General features: G+C 41.1%; 1 protein-coding gene across 2 annotated transcripts in view; it reads left to right on the plus strand.

Moving 5' to 3' along the window:
- prkcaa (protein kinase C, alpha, a) overlaps positions 1 to 17,227 on the plus strand; it is a 98,951-nt gene that overhangs the window by 24,961 nt on the left and 56,763 nt on the right. For both annotated transcript variants that reach the window (XM_033991827.2, XM_055227906.1), the window contains exon 3: positions 16,157 to 16,239. In XM_033991827.2, the coding sequence (XP_033847718.1) occupies positions 16,157 to 16,239 (83 nt within the window). The remainder of the gene's footprint in view (positions 1 to 16,156; positions 16,240 to 17,227) is intronic.

Consider the following 17,227-nt stretch of genomic DNA (forward strand, 5'->3'; position numbering starts at 1 on the left):
AGTTCTGGGCTAGTTCTGGGTTAGTTCTGGGCTGGTTCAGTGCTGGTTCTGGGCTAGTTCTGGGCTGGTTCTGGGCTGGTTCAGTGCTGGTTCAGTGCTGGTTCAGTGCTGATTCTGGGCTGGTTCAGTGCTGGTTCTGGGCTGGTTCTGGGCTGGTTCTGGGTTGGTTCAGAGCTGGTTTAGAGCTAGTTCAGGGCTGGTTCATTGCTGGTTCTGGGCTGGTTTAGTGCTGTTTTAGTGCTGGTTCAGAGCTGGTTCTGGGCTGGTTCATTGCTGGTTCTGGGCTGGTTCATTGCTGGTTCTGGGCTGGTTCAGTGCTGGTTTTGCGCTGGTTTAGTGCTGTTTTAGTGCTGGTTCAGTGCTGGTTCAGTGCTGGTTCTGGGCTGGTTCAGAGCTGGTTCAGAGCTGGTTCTGGACTGGATTTGGTGCCGGTTCTGAGCTGTGCTAGCTTGATTTTCTACCAAAGAGCAGTTACTTATTGTTGCCATAGCAATGCATTGTTTACTCGTCGGCAGTAAGCGTTTGTTTTTTCCTAGCTGCCCCCTCTTTTGTTCTATTTTTGCTAAGACTGTTTTACTTTTGCCCTCTGCATTACTAACTGTTAGTAAGTGCTAACTATAATATCTATTTTTAAGTATTTCATTAGAGCTGGTTCTAATTTGTAGTCCAACTCTTAAAGTGCATTTGACAGATTCATATACTTTTCTAATTCTGACTTGATTTGGTGGGACAGTACTTGAGGTAAATACTACGATATTTTTAAATGAGCGGTAGTTTCTGAGGAAAAGTAGAAAACAAAAAGTTAGTACAATACAGGAAGTAGCATTGAGTTCTGAAATGGAACACCTCCACCTAGGCCCGTTGACAGAAATTTGGGGGCCCAGGGCATGAAGTCTCATCTGGGCCCTCCTTTAATATGAATCAATAGGAAGAGGGTCCAGTTCGGGCCCTTAAGACCCTGGAGCTCGGGACAACAGACCCCTTTGTCTCCCCGTCGACTCCCCTGCATCCACCAATGTCATCACCTGTCGTCAATTCCATACAAAATGCAAAGAATTTCTGCAGAAGGAAATAATTTTAGACACTTTAAACATTGGTTTAACAAAAGTAAAATGTTGTTATTCACTTTTATTTGTGAAATCATAACTATTGTGTAATTTAGACAGGTTTTGGCCCTTTCTAACCTATGGTTGCCCATGTCCAGGAAGTTAAATTATGAACTTCACCAAAAAAAAGGAAAAAAAAAAGAAGAAAAATATAAAAGTTCTAATGATCTTAATTATGCTTTTGAGAAATGAGTAGTCTAACTAGCACCAGTTCTCAGCGGCAGCTTTTTCTGAGTGGAAAATGACAGAATTGGCTCTGAATTAGGCATTGCCCCCCAACCAGCACCGCAACCAGCACCGCAACCAGCACCGCAACCAGCACCGCAACCAGCACCGCAACCAGCACCTCAACCATCTTGGTGGAAAAGGGGTGAATTCTTCATCAAAACATAACCAGTATTTTATAAATTATCACAAATTATTTCAGATTCTGTAAAATGTGAAATACCAATTTTTACTTCCAAAATGTAGCCGCAAATGAAGTTGAGTAATGTGACCTTTAAAAAGTTTGCATTCCCATTTTACATTAATTTTCAGTTTCATTTCGTTTGGCTCATTCTGGTGGTTATCTCTTGCATTTTGCTATTTTTACTTGTTATGTTCTATATTTAGCCTCATCAACTCACAAACAAAAGTAGGGCTGCAACTGACTTATCCAAACGATGATAAGGAGGACTGAGGTCATTTGAGATGTTTTCATGTTTTTCTTTATTCTGACTTGGTTTGGTGGATTGTACCTGTGGCAAATATTTGACAGTTTTACATCAGTTAAGTGGCAGTTTATGGAAAAAAAAGTCTTGAAGAAAAGTACAAAAACTAAGGATGCATTGATAAAACTTTTTCCAAAATGAGTAAGAGTACTTCATTTTGAGTACTTACTGATACCAAATATCAATACTGATACCAGACATTATTTTTTACATGGGTTCTATTACAGTCGTAAATCCAATTCATTATTTCATTATATGTTTTATGTATAATTTCATTATAGTATAGCCTACTTTTTCACTTGAATACTTATTTGAGGGGCTGTTTTAAATGTCTACTAAAATCACGGTAGTTAGATATATAATATAATTATCTTTTAATATTTACTATTCAGCCCTTGCAGACTGCGCTCTGCACTAACGGCTAAGGAGACATTTTTAGCGTAATATGTGTGTTTTCTTACTTTTATCATGGTCACACTGAATGGACTGGATTCAGAGCTTTGTTTCAGAGGTAGAGCATCATGTCCATATTGGTCAGTTTGTTTGTCAATTACAATAAGTCACAACAAATGCTCAAGCTAAGAAGCACCAGCACCACTGCTACTATGTGAGCACTGCAGTGAAGTCCTTTGTGAATTATAAAACCTTTAAGATTCCTAAATATGTTCAAAGTTCTCGTGTCACATATGATTAAAGCTGAGTTTAATCTCCTCTCCACTGAGAGCTCACTGCTCAGCTGAGAGGCGAACTGTGAGGGTCAAATAAGACGCAGCACAGTTACAGTGGTATTGGCTCTTAATATCGACAGCACATTGACGAGTATGAGTATCGTGGCCGCCTCTGCATCGCAGCCTCCTCTGCATCGCAGCCTCCTCTTCATGGCGGCCGCCCCTACATTGTGACCGACAGTTAACCCATGTCTGTGACAAATGTTGAATACTACCAAACGAGGCGATGCTTATTGGATTTTTACTTGACAAGCTCTCAGCCCACAAGGCTTAAATGATGAATTGTTGTTTGATGTAATATACGATGTCAAAAAAGTGTTGTAATGAAGAGCACAGATTGGTTTGCCCGTGCTCTGAGCCGTGAGGGAGGCTCACGTGAACTCTTCGATGCGCCGCAATTATATTTATTTAATATAATTGTTATCCTTTTAGTGCTGACAGTAATCTTTATATTATTTTTCTAATCATTCTAATCACCTAATCACCACTAATCATTTTAACAGACAAAAGACTGGTGCAATGTGAATTATGTACAATATTGACGTTACATTGGGGTCTAATTTTGAATGTTTTTTTCCCCGTTGTGATTGGTTGATTATTCTTAAAGGGGCAGTGCATTAACTTGTATAAGGGGAGCGGAAGGGGCTGTCCTTCGACTTGAGGAAGGTCAGAGGGACCGAAACGTGGCACTAATGAAAAGTAAGCCAAGAGTGAGACAGTGTGCGGGAGTCTTCTTAAAACCTTTCAGCTGGATGTTGCCATGGTAACACGAAATGCAAATTTCTCGGGGTCCTCTCTCAAAATTAGAGCTCTAATTTTGGATAGCGGTCACTGGCATGTCCGGTCTTGTTCATTACTTGAGTTTTGTGATGTTGATTTTGAGTGTAAGCTGCAGTATGAGACTTTAAGTGTGGTTCATGGTGGCCCAAGTGTCTTAATCAATACTTGCTGTAAATGACACAGAACAAAATGGAAGCGTATTTAAAAGCTTGTCTCTTCACCTCCCACATGATCCTGTTAAATGCAGCGGCTGAGGATTTTCTCTCCCACCTGCCACTCTGCTGTTGCCGTTCGTTCTTGGCCTTTACAGCGTCAGATGTGTTTTTGACATGCATTTTATAGGCCCACATTTCTGCGTAACCTTCTCGGCTCTTTTGCTGTACTTCTCTTTCCCGTGTAGCTTAGCGTTGAGGTGCCATTATGGAGGTCCTTAAATGTCAGAGCGCACCAGTGAATTATTGATGGGGATAAACATTGATCTCTTTATCATGAGTACCCGTCATGCTGGAGATGTTTGTATCTAATGACATTCTTGAATACCGTGAGCTTCGCTGGTGTGCTGTGCTCTTTTAAAAGTCATCACCGGGGTCAGTTTCAACAATATTCGATTGAAATAAAAAAATCCCACGCGTAGATTTGGTTGAAACCCGAGTTCAATTGTAAGTAACATGCATTGTGATGAGACCAAATCCTCTTTCACTTTTGCATTATTCATTTCTGTAAATCTGGGAAGAGAAGGTTACTAATGCTGAAATCAATGCATGTAGGTCACATAATGGCAATAGCAGCAGATGCCAAAAAAGATAGAAATGACATTCTGAGGCTGTATAAAACACTTTTCTGTCACCTCAACATATGTCCTTTCTTTTTTCTTCACTCTCTCCAAATCAATCTGTCAGAAGAAAACAACGAGCAACACTTTCTGAAATGTTTTTATAAGGTACTACTTGATCGACTGCCTGAATATGTCACTTGTCTGTTGAATATTGACACAGGAATTTCACATGATTTTATAAGGACTGGCCACGCTAGAACTGAAGTGGGAAAAATAGCTTTTGGCTGTTTTGCTTCATAAAAATTTAATATGTTTCAAGGACAAGCAAAATTGGTGCCACAAATGGACTTTAATAATCTGGTGGCAAACATTCATACTCACACATGCTCCTGTTTTTAATGTTTTATATGGACTTTTTTGTTTTGTTTGTTTTTGTTTGTATTTTTTCTATATTTTGGGTAATTTTCACCTCATTGGCGCTAGATGTAGTTCGGTTTACATCACTTTTGGGTCAGCATTGTCCACATACATTCACCCCAAACACGCCCCAGGAGCCGCCTCTACACGGGGGTCTTTTCTTTCACCTGCGGGTAACTACACCATGAGGCCTGTACATGGAGGAGGTGGCAGAAGAAAAGCCAAATCACCTTTAGCCCATCTGCAGAAGAATGCATGTAAAGCAGATGCAAGGGCTCCAGCTGTTCACTGTCCAAATAAAGGCCTGCTGTGTTCCCCTGGTGTGAGCCACTGCGTTTAAACAGGAAACGGGGCTTGGCTCTGAGACTGAGGGGCAGGACTGGTGGTTGTTAGTGATTCCTTTCTGGACAAACGCACTGCTATGTTCAGGCTAGCCTTCTTTCTCAACCTCTCTCAACCTTTCTCAACCTCTCTTAACCTTTCTCTTTTAACCTTTCAATCTCTCTCTCTCTCAGTCCCTCTCTCTCTCTCTGTCAGTCCCTCTCTCTCTCTGTCAGCCCCTCTCTGTCTCTTATCTCTGTCTCTCTCTGTCAGTCCCCTCTGTCTCTTATCTCTCTGTGTGTCTCTCTGTCAGTCCCTCTCTCTCTCTCTCTGTCAGCCCCTCTGTCTCTTATCTCTGTGTCTCTCTCTGTCAGTCCCCTCTGTCTCTTATCGCTCTGTGTGTTTCTCTCTCAGTCCCTCTCTCTCTCTCTGTCAGTCCCTCTCTGTCTTTCCTCTCTCTCTCTCAGTCCCTCTCTGTCTTTCCTCTCTCTCTCAGTCCCTCTCTCTCTCTGTCAGGCCCTCTCTGTCTCTTATCTCTGTGTCTCTCTCTGTCAGTGCCCTCTGTCTCTTATCTCTCTGTCTCTCTCTCTCGGTCTCTTATCTCTCTGTGTCTCTCTCTGTCAGTCCCTCTCTGTCTTTCCTCTCTCTCTCTCTCAGTCCCTCTCTCTCTCTCTGGCAGTCCCTCTCTGTCTCTTATCTCTCTGTGTGTCTCTCTCAGAGTCCCTCTCTGTCTTTCCTCTCTCTCTCTCTCTCTGGCAGTCCCTCTCTGTCTCTTATCTCTCTGTGTCTCTCTCTCAGAGTCCCTCTCTGTCTTTCCTCTCTCTCTCTCTCTCTCTGTCAGTCCCTCTCTGTCTCTTATCTCTGTGTCTCTCTCTGTCAGTCCCCTCTGTCTCCTATCTCTCTGTCTCTCTCTCTCTTTGTCTCTTATCTCTCTGTGTCTCTCTCTCTCTTTGTCTCTTATCTCTCTGTGTCTCTCTCTCTCAGTCCCTCTCTCTCTCTGTCAGTCCCTCTCTGTCTCTTATCTCTCTGTGTCTCTCTCTCTCAGTCCCTCTCTCTCTCTCTGTCAGTCCCTCTCTGTCTCTTATCTCTCTGTGTCTCTCTCTCTCGGTCTCTTATCTCTCTGTGTGTCTCTCTCTCAGTCCCTCTCTGTCTTTCCTCTCTCTCTCTCTCTCAGTCCCTCTGTCTTTCCTCTCTCTCTCTCAGTCCCTCTCTCTCTCTCTGGCAGTCCCTCACTGTCTCTTATCTCTCTGTGTGTCTCTCTCTCGGTCTCTTATCTCTCTGTGTGTCTCTCTCTCTCGGTCTCTTATCTCTCTGTGTGTCTCTCTCTCTCAGTCCCTCTCTATCTGTCTGATGGCTGGGCCTGTGTGACTGGAGAAATGTGAGTCACTTCCTCAACACTCTTGCGCTGGCATTCACATTATTGACAAGAAATATTAAAAGTCAAGGAGATGTGTTTTTTTTCGGTGAGTAATCGGCCAGTCTGAGTCTGCTGTGCACAGTATGTGGGGTGACTGACAAGGAACCACAGTCTGCAGTAACTGATTATGTAGTTCTGTACAAAGTGAAAAATGAGTGTCATACCTGAAACGTTCCCTTTTCCACTAGAAACTATGTAGGCGCCGCATATGGGTAAATAGAAGTCTAAATCACAGGTTGTTGATAAAGAAAACCTGGTATTGTATTAGCAGGAGTGAGCCACAATAACAGACTCTTTCCAGTGTTTGCAGCAGATTTTGTGCATTCTAAACGTTGGCTCTAATGAATTTTCAATGAGGGGGTTAGTAATAGCCAACAACATCTGTTTTGGCAGTGCCTTGTTAGAAAACATATTGGAGTAGCGATTAGATCCAAACTGAAATGCTAAACAACACCTCTTCTCTAGTGTCGTGTTGTACAAATAGCGCCAACAGTGTATCAGGGCACAGGCATCGAGCCTCACAAATCCGACTTAAATCATTGCGTTTTAGTGGAGTAGAGCTGGAGGTTAGTTATTCACTCTAACTACGTGTTGGCAAATATAGCACAAACATCAGTAATCCTAAAGCCATATTTCTATTTAACTCCCTCATTAAAATGAACGGGATGGAGCGTTAATGTACCACACCGTACTTATATCTATATACTTTATACTGCTTAACTCCACTTGATGTGACCTTTTAGCTGATAGCCTTTGTCCAAACTCTTTCCTCACTTTTTCTTATGCATTCATCATGAGTTTATAAGCACGTTTTACACTATTCTAGGGACAAAGTGTAGTTTAAGTGGCACGATATTTACAAAAAACTCCTGCCCTGATAACTTTATAACCGGTCCAGCCCTTTTGATACGGCTCTGGGTTGTGTTTTTGTGTTCAGAAGGTTTACCGTTTTACAAATACAAATGGCACAAACTGTTGTAAGTGTGAAGAATCCAACATGTATCTTCACAGAAACCTTATTTCTACTACCTACTATTAAACTGTGCTTTTTTGTAAACGGCTCTTGCATTTATTCAGGAATCCCGTTCATTTCCATGGAGAAATTGGGAAAAGTTTTCAGCTAAACTCTGATATAAAGTAGGTTGGTTTGTGTAAAATGTTCTATGTGCACCAAAAAGTCAATACTGCACCGATTCTCTGGACACTTTGAAACGCCTCTGTAGTCTGTAAAACTTATTACAGCAGCTCCAGATAAAATAATACAACACTAAAGACGATGGCGGCGCTCACGGTAACTTCCCGAATAAGGTGAACATACATAAAAATAAAAACAATACTAGTAATTAAAAAAAAAAAAATGAAAATTTTAAACAAATACAGTTGAAACCAGTTTAGTTTACATACACTATATAAAAAGACATGTACACTTTTTTTTCCCTCTGTCTATGCCGTAACAGCTAGTGTGGGTGCGGACCAAGGAGTGCAGACTCGGGGCAGATTTACAGTGTTTATTTACAAAATGGTGAAATTCAGTTTTTAATAGTTCATTTAACACACACACGGGGAGCAGGGAGCAGGAGGCAGACCAGGGACGGGAAAAAAAGGACAGGATCAGGACGAGACCAGGGCAAGCCAAGCAGGGATGTTCAGAGCGGGCACGGAGACAGCCAGGGCCCGAGCACGACGGGACCAGGGACAGGGCCAGGGAAGACCTAGCAGGAGTAATCCAGAGAGCGGGAGACAGGGCAGGAGACGGGAAGCAAGCCGGAGACCAAGACAGGACAGGAGGCAAGGCAGAGGGGTGGACTGTACCAGAGCTGGAGCGCAGAGGCAGGAATCTGGAAGGTGGCAAAATTAACAAAAATGCAAAAACTAAGCTAGAGCATTCACATTGACATGCAGACAGTCTGGCCCCAAGTGTCTTCTGCCGAGCACTCATATACTCGGCAGCAGGTGGAGGTAATTGCGCTGATGCGCTCCAGGTGCGTGGGGGAGGAGTCAGGACTCCAAGCAGACAGGTAGGGGAGGGGGAGAGAGCACAGGAGGACAGATAATGCAGGCCCCATGACAGTCTGACATGAAATCAGACTAAACTTTTCCTGTTTTAGGTCAAATTATTTCTATTTGCTAAATGCCAGAAAAATGAGAGGAGGAATTATTAAGACTTTTTTTTCTTTTTATATATTGAATGCAAACTTCTGGTTTCAACTGTATACAGTACTTCAGCTGAAAAAACATTCTATACTTCAACTTTGAATCTATACACGTCCGTTATAAGATGCAGACTGCACACAAAGCGGTAATATGGTGCTGCTTTGGTGCAAAACAAACTGTTCTTTTCATGAGTTACCTTCTCATCATCAACACGGCAAATTGTGGTTTTGGGGAAATATATTTTGCTTGCGTTTTCTTGAAAATATGTAAATATGAGTTGGGTTTCCACTTCTTTGTGCGAGTACTTTCCGTGTTTGTTCCGTTTGACTGTCTGTGTGAAGTGTTATCAGATGCAGTGCCAGGCAGACAGGTCTGAAGACACTCTCTGCAGAGACTTGGTGACAGCTCAGAAAGCTCCACGGTCTGCACCAAACTGTTCACTTTTCAAATAAAGCCAAAGAAGGCATAAAAATGAATAATGTATGTGCTTTGAAGAATATAGCTGCTTATTCCAAATCATGACGTAAAATATCACTTTGTTTTTATGCTAATTTTTGAGTGTGTATATGGTTATATGGAAACTCACAATAATAGTGCTGATATTTTTGGTAACTACTTGAATACTTCATAGTTTATATTTTCTGGAGCTAAAACTGGCCATAACAGACTTTCAGACTTTCAGCTGCAGTGTATTATTAGGGGTCTTGGGGCCTTGACGAGAACAGCCACAAACAAACAACCCATAAATCAATTTGTGTTGAATTATTGATGAGACTCTAGACATATTTACATTCAGTGTCCGTATAAGATATAAGACATTTATGTAAGCATTAAAGATAAAATTAAGCACTGTAGGTTACTCCATTTTGAATAATAGTTAAATTTCCATTCAAATCGTAGCTATTTGCATTTTGTTTGGTCATTATTTTTCTGGGACAGACTGATACAAGTGCATTGGCTCTGTGCCATAGACTGTGTATATAAATAGACAGCTAACCTGCTCGCCGCCGCGTTCAAGATAGGAAGTGATCATGGGCACACTTCCAGCTCCATCGACTCCAATTCACTTTACATTAGAAAACTGGCTCGTCATTTTGGTCTTAAAACGTTCATATTAACTCGCGCTATGTGATCCTGGTGCTTTTATTTCGCTATAGTGTCCGTAACTCAAGATATGAACAATACTAACAGACAAATCGGCTGCCTTGTTTCCCAGAGGTTGCTCCCTCTAGCGTTAGCAACAAGTTTGATTGACAGCGTTGCCAAGTGCCCGCTCCCCTAGTTTGGCAGGAAGGGGCATTGCCTTCAACAGCCTCACTCCGGATTGGCTCTTTGGTTGCTACGATACTCGCAATCAGAATTCCAAATGTAGACCTCGGCTCCAAATTCATCCCTGTAACCGCTGGCCTCGATGAGCTTCATTTGACTGGAGCCGAACGCTATGGGTGACGTCACATTCACTTTATTAATTTCTTTATACAGTCTACGCACAACAGAGCCCGGGAACCTCACTGTTAGCGTCACTACTTCCTGTCCAATTGTATCTCTACAAGGTTTTTGCCGTGTCACGCTAAAACGAATAAGTATTTAAAGATAAGGCAGCATGTTTAAAAACTACACAAATAAAATGAATAGTTCAGCGGGGGACACTTCTGTTTTAGAAAGTGAGATGTTTGGTGTCTCAAGGCCAACGCTAATGCTAATTTTGAGGCGTAATACATATTTAAACAACTGGGCAGTCTTTATTTTGATCAATTTGAATTTAATGTTTTCCGATTTGCATAAAAGTGAGACACAGTGAGCTAGCTGTGCGTAGAGCCTATGGGATTGTTGTTGCCAGGAGGATGGCTGGTTTCAGTTCAATAGTGTGTGCTGACGATTACTGGTCCCTAACACATTAAAACGATGCTTCTTCATTATGTTTTGACTGTCAACTTGGAGCAGTCACAAGGTGTTATTGAGGCAGTAATGTCCCAGTGCGTCAGGGCTTTTCTGGAAGAGCCAGCCATGTGTGAAGCAGGTCTTTTACCTGAATAGAAGCAGCCAGGCGTGGGTCAGAGCAGACTTTTACAGCACATACAAAGGCATAGTTTCCTTATGTAATGTATAGAGCAGCATGCCCCCTGTCTGCTCATGCATGAACAACATCTATAGAACCACTTACACTCAATGCAGTTTTAGGTCAAGTTAGGGGAATATTCAGATCATTGGTCGAGGAATGTAAATATAAACAATACACATCATGGGGTTCAAATTAGAGGTAGAAGGTAACAAAGTAAAAGTAGTACTGTGCTTAAGTATACATTTTATGTATCTGTACTTTACTTAAGTAGATTAGAAGTGGATACTTTTTACTTACTATATTTGAGAGCAGGTATCTGTACTTTCTACTCCACTACATTTTTGAACTGCAAAGTAAAAGTATACGCATAAAAACGTCTAGGAACAAGACGATCGATTCGGTTGTTTTGGTTGAACAAAACTCGGCACAAATCTTTATGAAAATCACTACATCTGAAGCTTCATCAGACATAAGCATGTCATGCTTTTACTTGAGTATTTTATTGCTTTCAATATCTGTACTTTTACTTAAGTAACAATATTGATACTTCTTCCATCCACCACAGATTAAAACTGTTAAGATGAAGCTAATTTGAGTTTTGAGTCATGGGTTTTTACAAAAAATTGCGACACGGAACAAAAACAACATCATAAAACCTTATTAAAACCTTAACACCGTTTCTATCCCCTCTGCTCTCATTTTTAGGGCATCTCGCCAGCAGTGTATTAGTTTCAATGTGTGTGATGATTTTGCGTACGCTGGTATGTGATGGGTGAGTGTTTCCTTAATGTAAAGCACTTGACTGCCTTGAAGGTAGAAAAACGCTATATAAAAATGTGACCGTTTACCGTTTTGTCATTACAAGCTTGAGACGTGACCACACAATGTTCATCTTAGAAATCCCTATTATAACAGGATAATTTGGTTTACAGTCACCCCCAGTAGTTTTTTATGTGATTTGAACCACATTCCAGCTCTCTGCTTTGTGTCACGCTTTTACTGCCTCTCCCAGCAGCCCTCATTACATTCTCTCTTTCTCCCCAACCTCCAATTACCAGGGAAAAAGGCATCTTACCGTTTGCTACACATTTCTCCATGCAGTGATTGGTTTATTCCATTTAAATCCTCATAATCTTCCCCATAGTGAGGCAGTCTGATAAAGCCAAAACAAATAGCTATTATTGCTTCAAACCCTCATTTTAGAAACAGAACAACACTTGAAAGCGTTCAGTGTGGGTTGGTATTACCAGAGCGACACAACTACTCTAATTGGTCCAAATCCTGGGACAGTAAAGACACTTAATGAGATTTAAAATAGGGTGAACAGATTTTCAAAATTCAAAACTGGGTTGGGATGGTTAGTATGAATAAAATAGTGAAAAGAGCGTGTACCGTTGTCCATTTTCGACTCAGTTGTTTGTGCGTTATCTGAACAAACGACAATATATTCCTTAGCTTTAGTGTTGGTGAGGATCAGATTGGTTAAAAATTGGCACATCTGGGACATTTCTTGTATAAAACTGGAAGAAATCAATGGTTTTAATAAATCTGCTGGGACAGGAGACACAGGGCTCAAAAGTGAGACTGTCCCGGGTAAATAGGGACGTCTGGTCACCCTAATTTAATACAAATAAATGAGACAGGAAATAAAATACATTTTTGTGTCTACTAAAACACAGAATTGTCATAAATCGTTATAATACAGTACTATTAGCATTGTTTCGATACGATATTGGCGTCGGCAAAAGCTCTGATACTGCACATTATTTGGGTATTAATAAGATAAGATATGCCTTTATTAGTCCCACAGTGGGGAAATTCCAGTATTGCACCGCACAGTTGAAGAACAACAGGAAAATGGTAACATGCAATAAAACAAGATAATAGAGAATAGCTTAAAATAATTTAAAAATAGACTTCAAAAAAATTTACTAAAAATAAACTCTAATATAACACACTGTTGTATCGGCGCGTACTCAGACCTCTCTGTATTTTCGAGAACAAGGTCCCGTAGATGCGAGCACTGCCGCTGTTGACGTCTGTGGCTAATGCTAACGCCCAAATTAAGGTTAAATGCAGGTTGACATGAGTGTGGAGGCTCTGCAAACACTTAAAACATGCTAATAATGACAGAAAGGACATTCGTGTTACCTCTTTTACTTTTACTTTCATTTAGCCTTTGGAGTGGACGCTGAACTTACACGACAGCAGCGCTAACACGACAGCAGCGCTAACACGACAGCAGCGCTAACACGACAGCAGCGCTAACACGACAGCAGCGCTAACACGACAGTAGCCCTAGCACAGTCTTTGTTTAGTCTGCATAATTACCCATGCACTCCCAGGATGAGCATTTTTCTAATACTTTTGTAAATAAAGTAAATAATGAAAGACTCCAGCTCCAGTCCGAACATTCAAATACCACTGATTTATTGTTCCACCAAACCAAATAATTGCAGCGATGAACTTGTGACCCTGAATGTAATCAATGGAACAGATCCAGTCAGACAATGAGGCAAGTTGTCTTGGTCTGTGCTGCACTGGAAGGAAAAACCGTCCTGGAGTTTCATCATATTTTAACATCAGCTCTACAACTAATCTGATCTGGTGAGAATTAAGAGAGAAGTGAGAAAAATCATCCTGGTATTAACTTCTTACCCTGGTGATATGTTGTGATGTGAACTCTAAATGTGTGTGTGTTAAGACTGGCACGCTACACACTAACCTGAATTTTGATTATATGAATATCTCCACCCAGAGATGACGTGGGTTTGATGTTGTATGACTGTAATGTCTCTGGGGGAGGGGTGTTTTTGAGGCTGCAGTGTGAGTGACTGTGGTCTTTCTTGAGAAATTTAGAGCCTGTTGATCAGTATTGATGAGAGGCCTGACTTGTTATGGACTATTATTGAGTGCTGTGGTTGAAGTATGGGGTTTGTAAATGGTCCGGGTTCAGGGTGGAGCTGGTCTGGTTTGCAGCAGGCTCTAGGGTGAGTGAGTAATGTTTGTTATCGACTGCACTGGCCGATAGCTCAGGAGCCACTGGCCTGAGGGCCTGAGTCGTGCTATGGAGGTGTATGGGTCTGAAGGCTACATTGATTTGCAGTTATTACTGTGTATGAAAACCAACAGCCAGGCCACTCACCAACACTATGGTGTATTACTGTGTATAGTGAATAATAAAAATTATCGTGGACCGTGGCCTCGGGACCTGGCCCATATTTACAAACAGTTATGTGTGTTGGCCTTTAGATGCCAAAGCCACAATATACAGCCTCTGATCCTGCTCCCCTGCAGAAGTCTGCTGGAGGAGGCAGGGCTGAGCCAGCCCGGTTTAATGCATGTAGAACATGTGCAGTGCTGATACTGCACAATATTTAGTGCTTTTGTTGACTACACTGCCTTACTGCTTAAATGTATACAAGCCCGCCACAGTGCTCTTGTGTGGTCATATCAATCAGCTGATGCACACGGCGAATCAGAATGCACACGCACATCACCGTCAAACTGGACACAACTATAATGGACAGGTTTTAACTTTGTTTACTCGTTAGACTCTAATCCAAGATACTGCAAATAGAGTGTATGATAACAGCAGCACCTCGCTCACTGCTGCAGTCTTCAGCAGACCGGTATTTTCACACATGTTGCCTTCATGTCACAATCCGATGTATAGTCCAACCATGGAAGTATAAATCCATGAATCCAATAGTCCATTCATTCTGTTCCCCGTGAGCTCTGAGTGTCTGTAAATCCTTGACTTCAGTGGCCCTGTTGTTTTAGATACTCTTTTGAATGTTTCATTACAACAACCTTACTTAACAAACAGAATCCCATTATTTGTCCAAAAAGAAAGTCCAAATAAAAGCATGTTCTATTTTTTTTTTCTTTCAAACTCTGCCAAAGTGAAATGCAGAGTACACTAGTGCTAGACAAACAATCTGGTGCCAGCTGGTGCCCTGTGTAGTGATGACAGGAGAGGGCCAGGCCCAGCGCTGGGCACACAGCTGGCCTGGGCGGGACTAAGCCAGTGCACCAATACTGTGTCTACCTGTCAATCAACTGCAAGGCACCAACTTATTGGTCAGTTTTAAGGCTAGAGCCAGCTGCCTGCGGACAGAAGGACCAAGGAAAGAGAAGCCATGTCTGAACGTGTAACCCCCAAAATAACACCACATCTAATAGGACACTCATGTTTATGTTTTGTTTTTGATCTAAAAATACAAATTTATGATTACTTTGATGTAATAAAATAATTTGTTTTCCATTGTTTTGCTGAAATGTCTGACAGGGCCTTGCTGGCCCTATATATATATATATATATATATATATATATATATATATATATATATATATATATATATATATATATATATATATATATATATATACATCTGAAGGCTTTTTGTTAACATGTTTGTTACATATATCAACAAGGCCTGTCACAATAATGACTATATGAAAGATGGAACAATACGTTTTGGAGTCAATATTCATTGTATGTACATTTTGCTTTGCACTAATAGTAAATTTGTAGTTATTTTTTGACTATATAATAAGATTTAAGGCTTAAAAAATGAATAAATTGTATGACTTATTACAGATGCAAACTAACGACTAAAATGTCTCATTCTGCTGTTTATTTATTGCAGGTCAGAATTTTTTAACAATATTGTAGATTTAGAACAGTTTTGTGGTTTAAATCTGCTCTTGGGTTAACATGTCAGTGGCGTAAATTAGTTTCAATATCATCGTTTATCGTCTATATTTACTCCACACTTCAAAATCATCATGACAGGTCCAATATCAGCTAATAATTTGATTAACTAACTTTCAGTTCTCTAAGTTCACTAACTCAGGGCTTGTGGTGCTTGATTAAATAATACATAAAGTAATGATCAAACTGTTTTTTTGTTTTGTTGCAATTTTGTCCAACATAACTATGACATCATATGATCATTGGTACAACATTGTCCAACAGAAATGCAGCGAGTGACTTGTTCAGATGTAGAGCCAATCCCTTCTGTGAGTTTACTGTTTGCAGAGAGTGTTTGTGGTCAGTGTGGCTCTTCAGAAGTGGTGCGTCTCTCTCAGACTTTAAGGAATAACAGTATAACCACAGCAGTGTGTGACATTAGTATAACTGAAAATCGAGCTTGAAAAGAATCCTACACAAAGCATTTTTTTTTTAAATTGCTGCGTCATAATTTTATTTTAGATTTATATTATTCAGACCCGTAACGATTCAGCAAACACTTAGCCCATATAACTGATAGATTTTGTAAACAAACATGGCTGTAATTACTGTCTGTCTGTACACACAGTGACAGACAGTAGCCACAGTTCCAATCCCGTAACAGACCTTTTCTTTACTTACAGCATTTTAGTCGTGTGTTTTAGATATGTTTGCATTTCAGTTGTAACAAATGTGTCTAGCTCCTGTCAGCCCGTGAAGAGGTGGCTCTGTGTTTTTCAATAACAGCAGTCAGCTTGCAGGCAGCTTTGGCCATCTGGATCCACGATAAGGAGCCTAGTCCAGACACCAGAGCTCTTTCCTATTCCTTTCTGTTTTATCAGATCAGTCGCTCTGTCGTTCTGTCTAAATATCAACCTTGAGTATTAACCACGCATCTTTTGTTCCTCTTTTCTCACATCTGTCTGTTTTGTCTCCCCTCTTTCTCTGCAGTTTGCTGTTTTGTGGTCCATAAGAGGTGCCATGAGCTTGTCACGTTCTGCTGCCCGGGAGCAGATAAGGGGCCCGACACAGACGTAAGTAACCAGAGCCCAGCTGTGCACTGTCACAAGCTGCATGTTAAAGATCTGCTTTTTCTGTATGACACTTAGGTGCATACAGAGTGCAGGTTTATTTAGTGGAGAGAGGGGCGGACCAAAAAAATGCCTGGGGGAGCGGGTTGTTTCTGGCCAAACGTGTGAAAGTCCACTTACAGCCCTGTTAGCCTGCAGCTCATGTATTACCTATTGGCATTTTAGAGGGGGGGCAGGTTGGCCTCTGTAACTGGAGACGTGTCATTCATATAAGATAGTCAGTACAGAGCCTTTAAATAGAGCTAGAGCAAGAGCAAGATGACACACAAGTCGTAATAGCAGAAAATAGTTCTAGACACTGGTTCTTAGTTGAAGTTGACACCAGCTTTAGGGAAGGAACTAGAGGAGGACCAGGTTCACTGTGACAAAGACACTAGACTTATGTGACCAGAGCTACATACCACAGCTGCCCTGTGCCTTTAAGCCCTGCCGGGGGCAGTAGTAATGCAATCTGTTTTACTGTTTGTGCTTAATGTCAGAATCGAATCTTAAATCTCTTATGGCATTTTTGCTATAAATAATCCACTCAATTCCATAATGTTCCATAGTGTTCCTCTGAGCTCCTAGAAGTGAGGAGTCACATATATATTTTCTTGTATACAAGTACCTGATGTTACTTCTACTTGTTAGTATTTCATTTGGGAATACTGCTGTACTGTTGCCACGGGCAACCACATATATCAGGGTTGTGTAGTTTAGGGCAGCAATAACTCCGTGTGCATAGATGGACACTTTGCAGAGCACATGTACCTGTATTCTATGGCTTATGTGCTTTTTCTGATTGCCACTCAGACAAATCATATTCCATCAACCTTTTTAATTGTGCTATTATCATCTTTAATAAACACACCTAGACCATAGAAAATACCCCTCATTCTACTTTTCAATAATGCGCATAATGCTACATATAGCACAGTATAGATTATTATCC

This window comes from Periophthalmus magnuspinnatus, chromosome 1 (assembly GCF_009829125.3).
Source record: "Periophthalmus magnuspinnatus isolate fPerMag1 chromosome 1, fPerMag1.2.pri, whole genome shotgun sequence".
Classification (NCBI taxonomy): domain Eukaryota; kingdom Metazoa; phylum Chordata; class Actinopteri; order Gobiiformes; family Gobiidae; genus Periophthalmus; species Periophthalmus magnuspinnatus.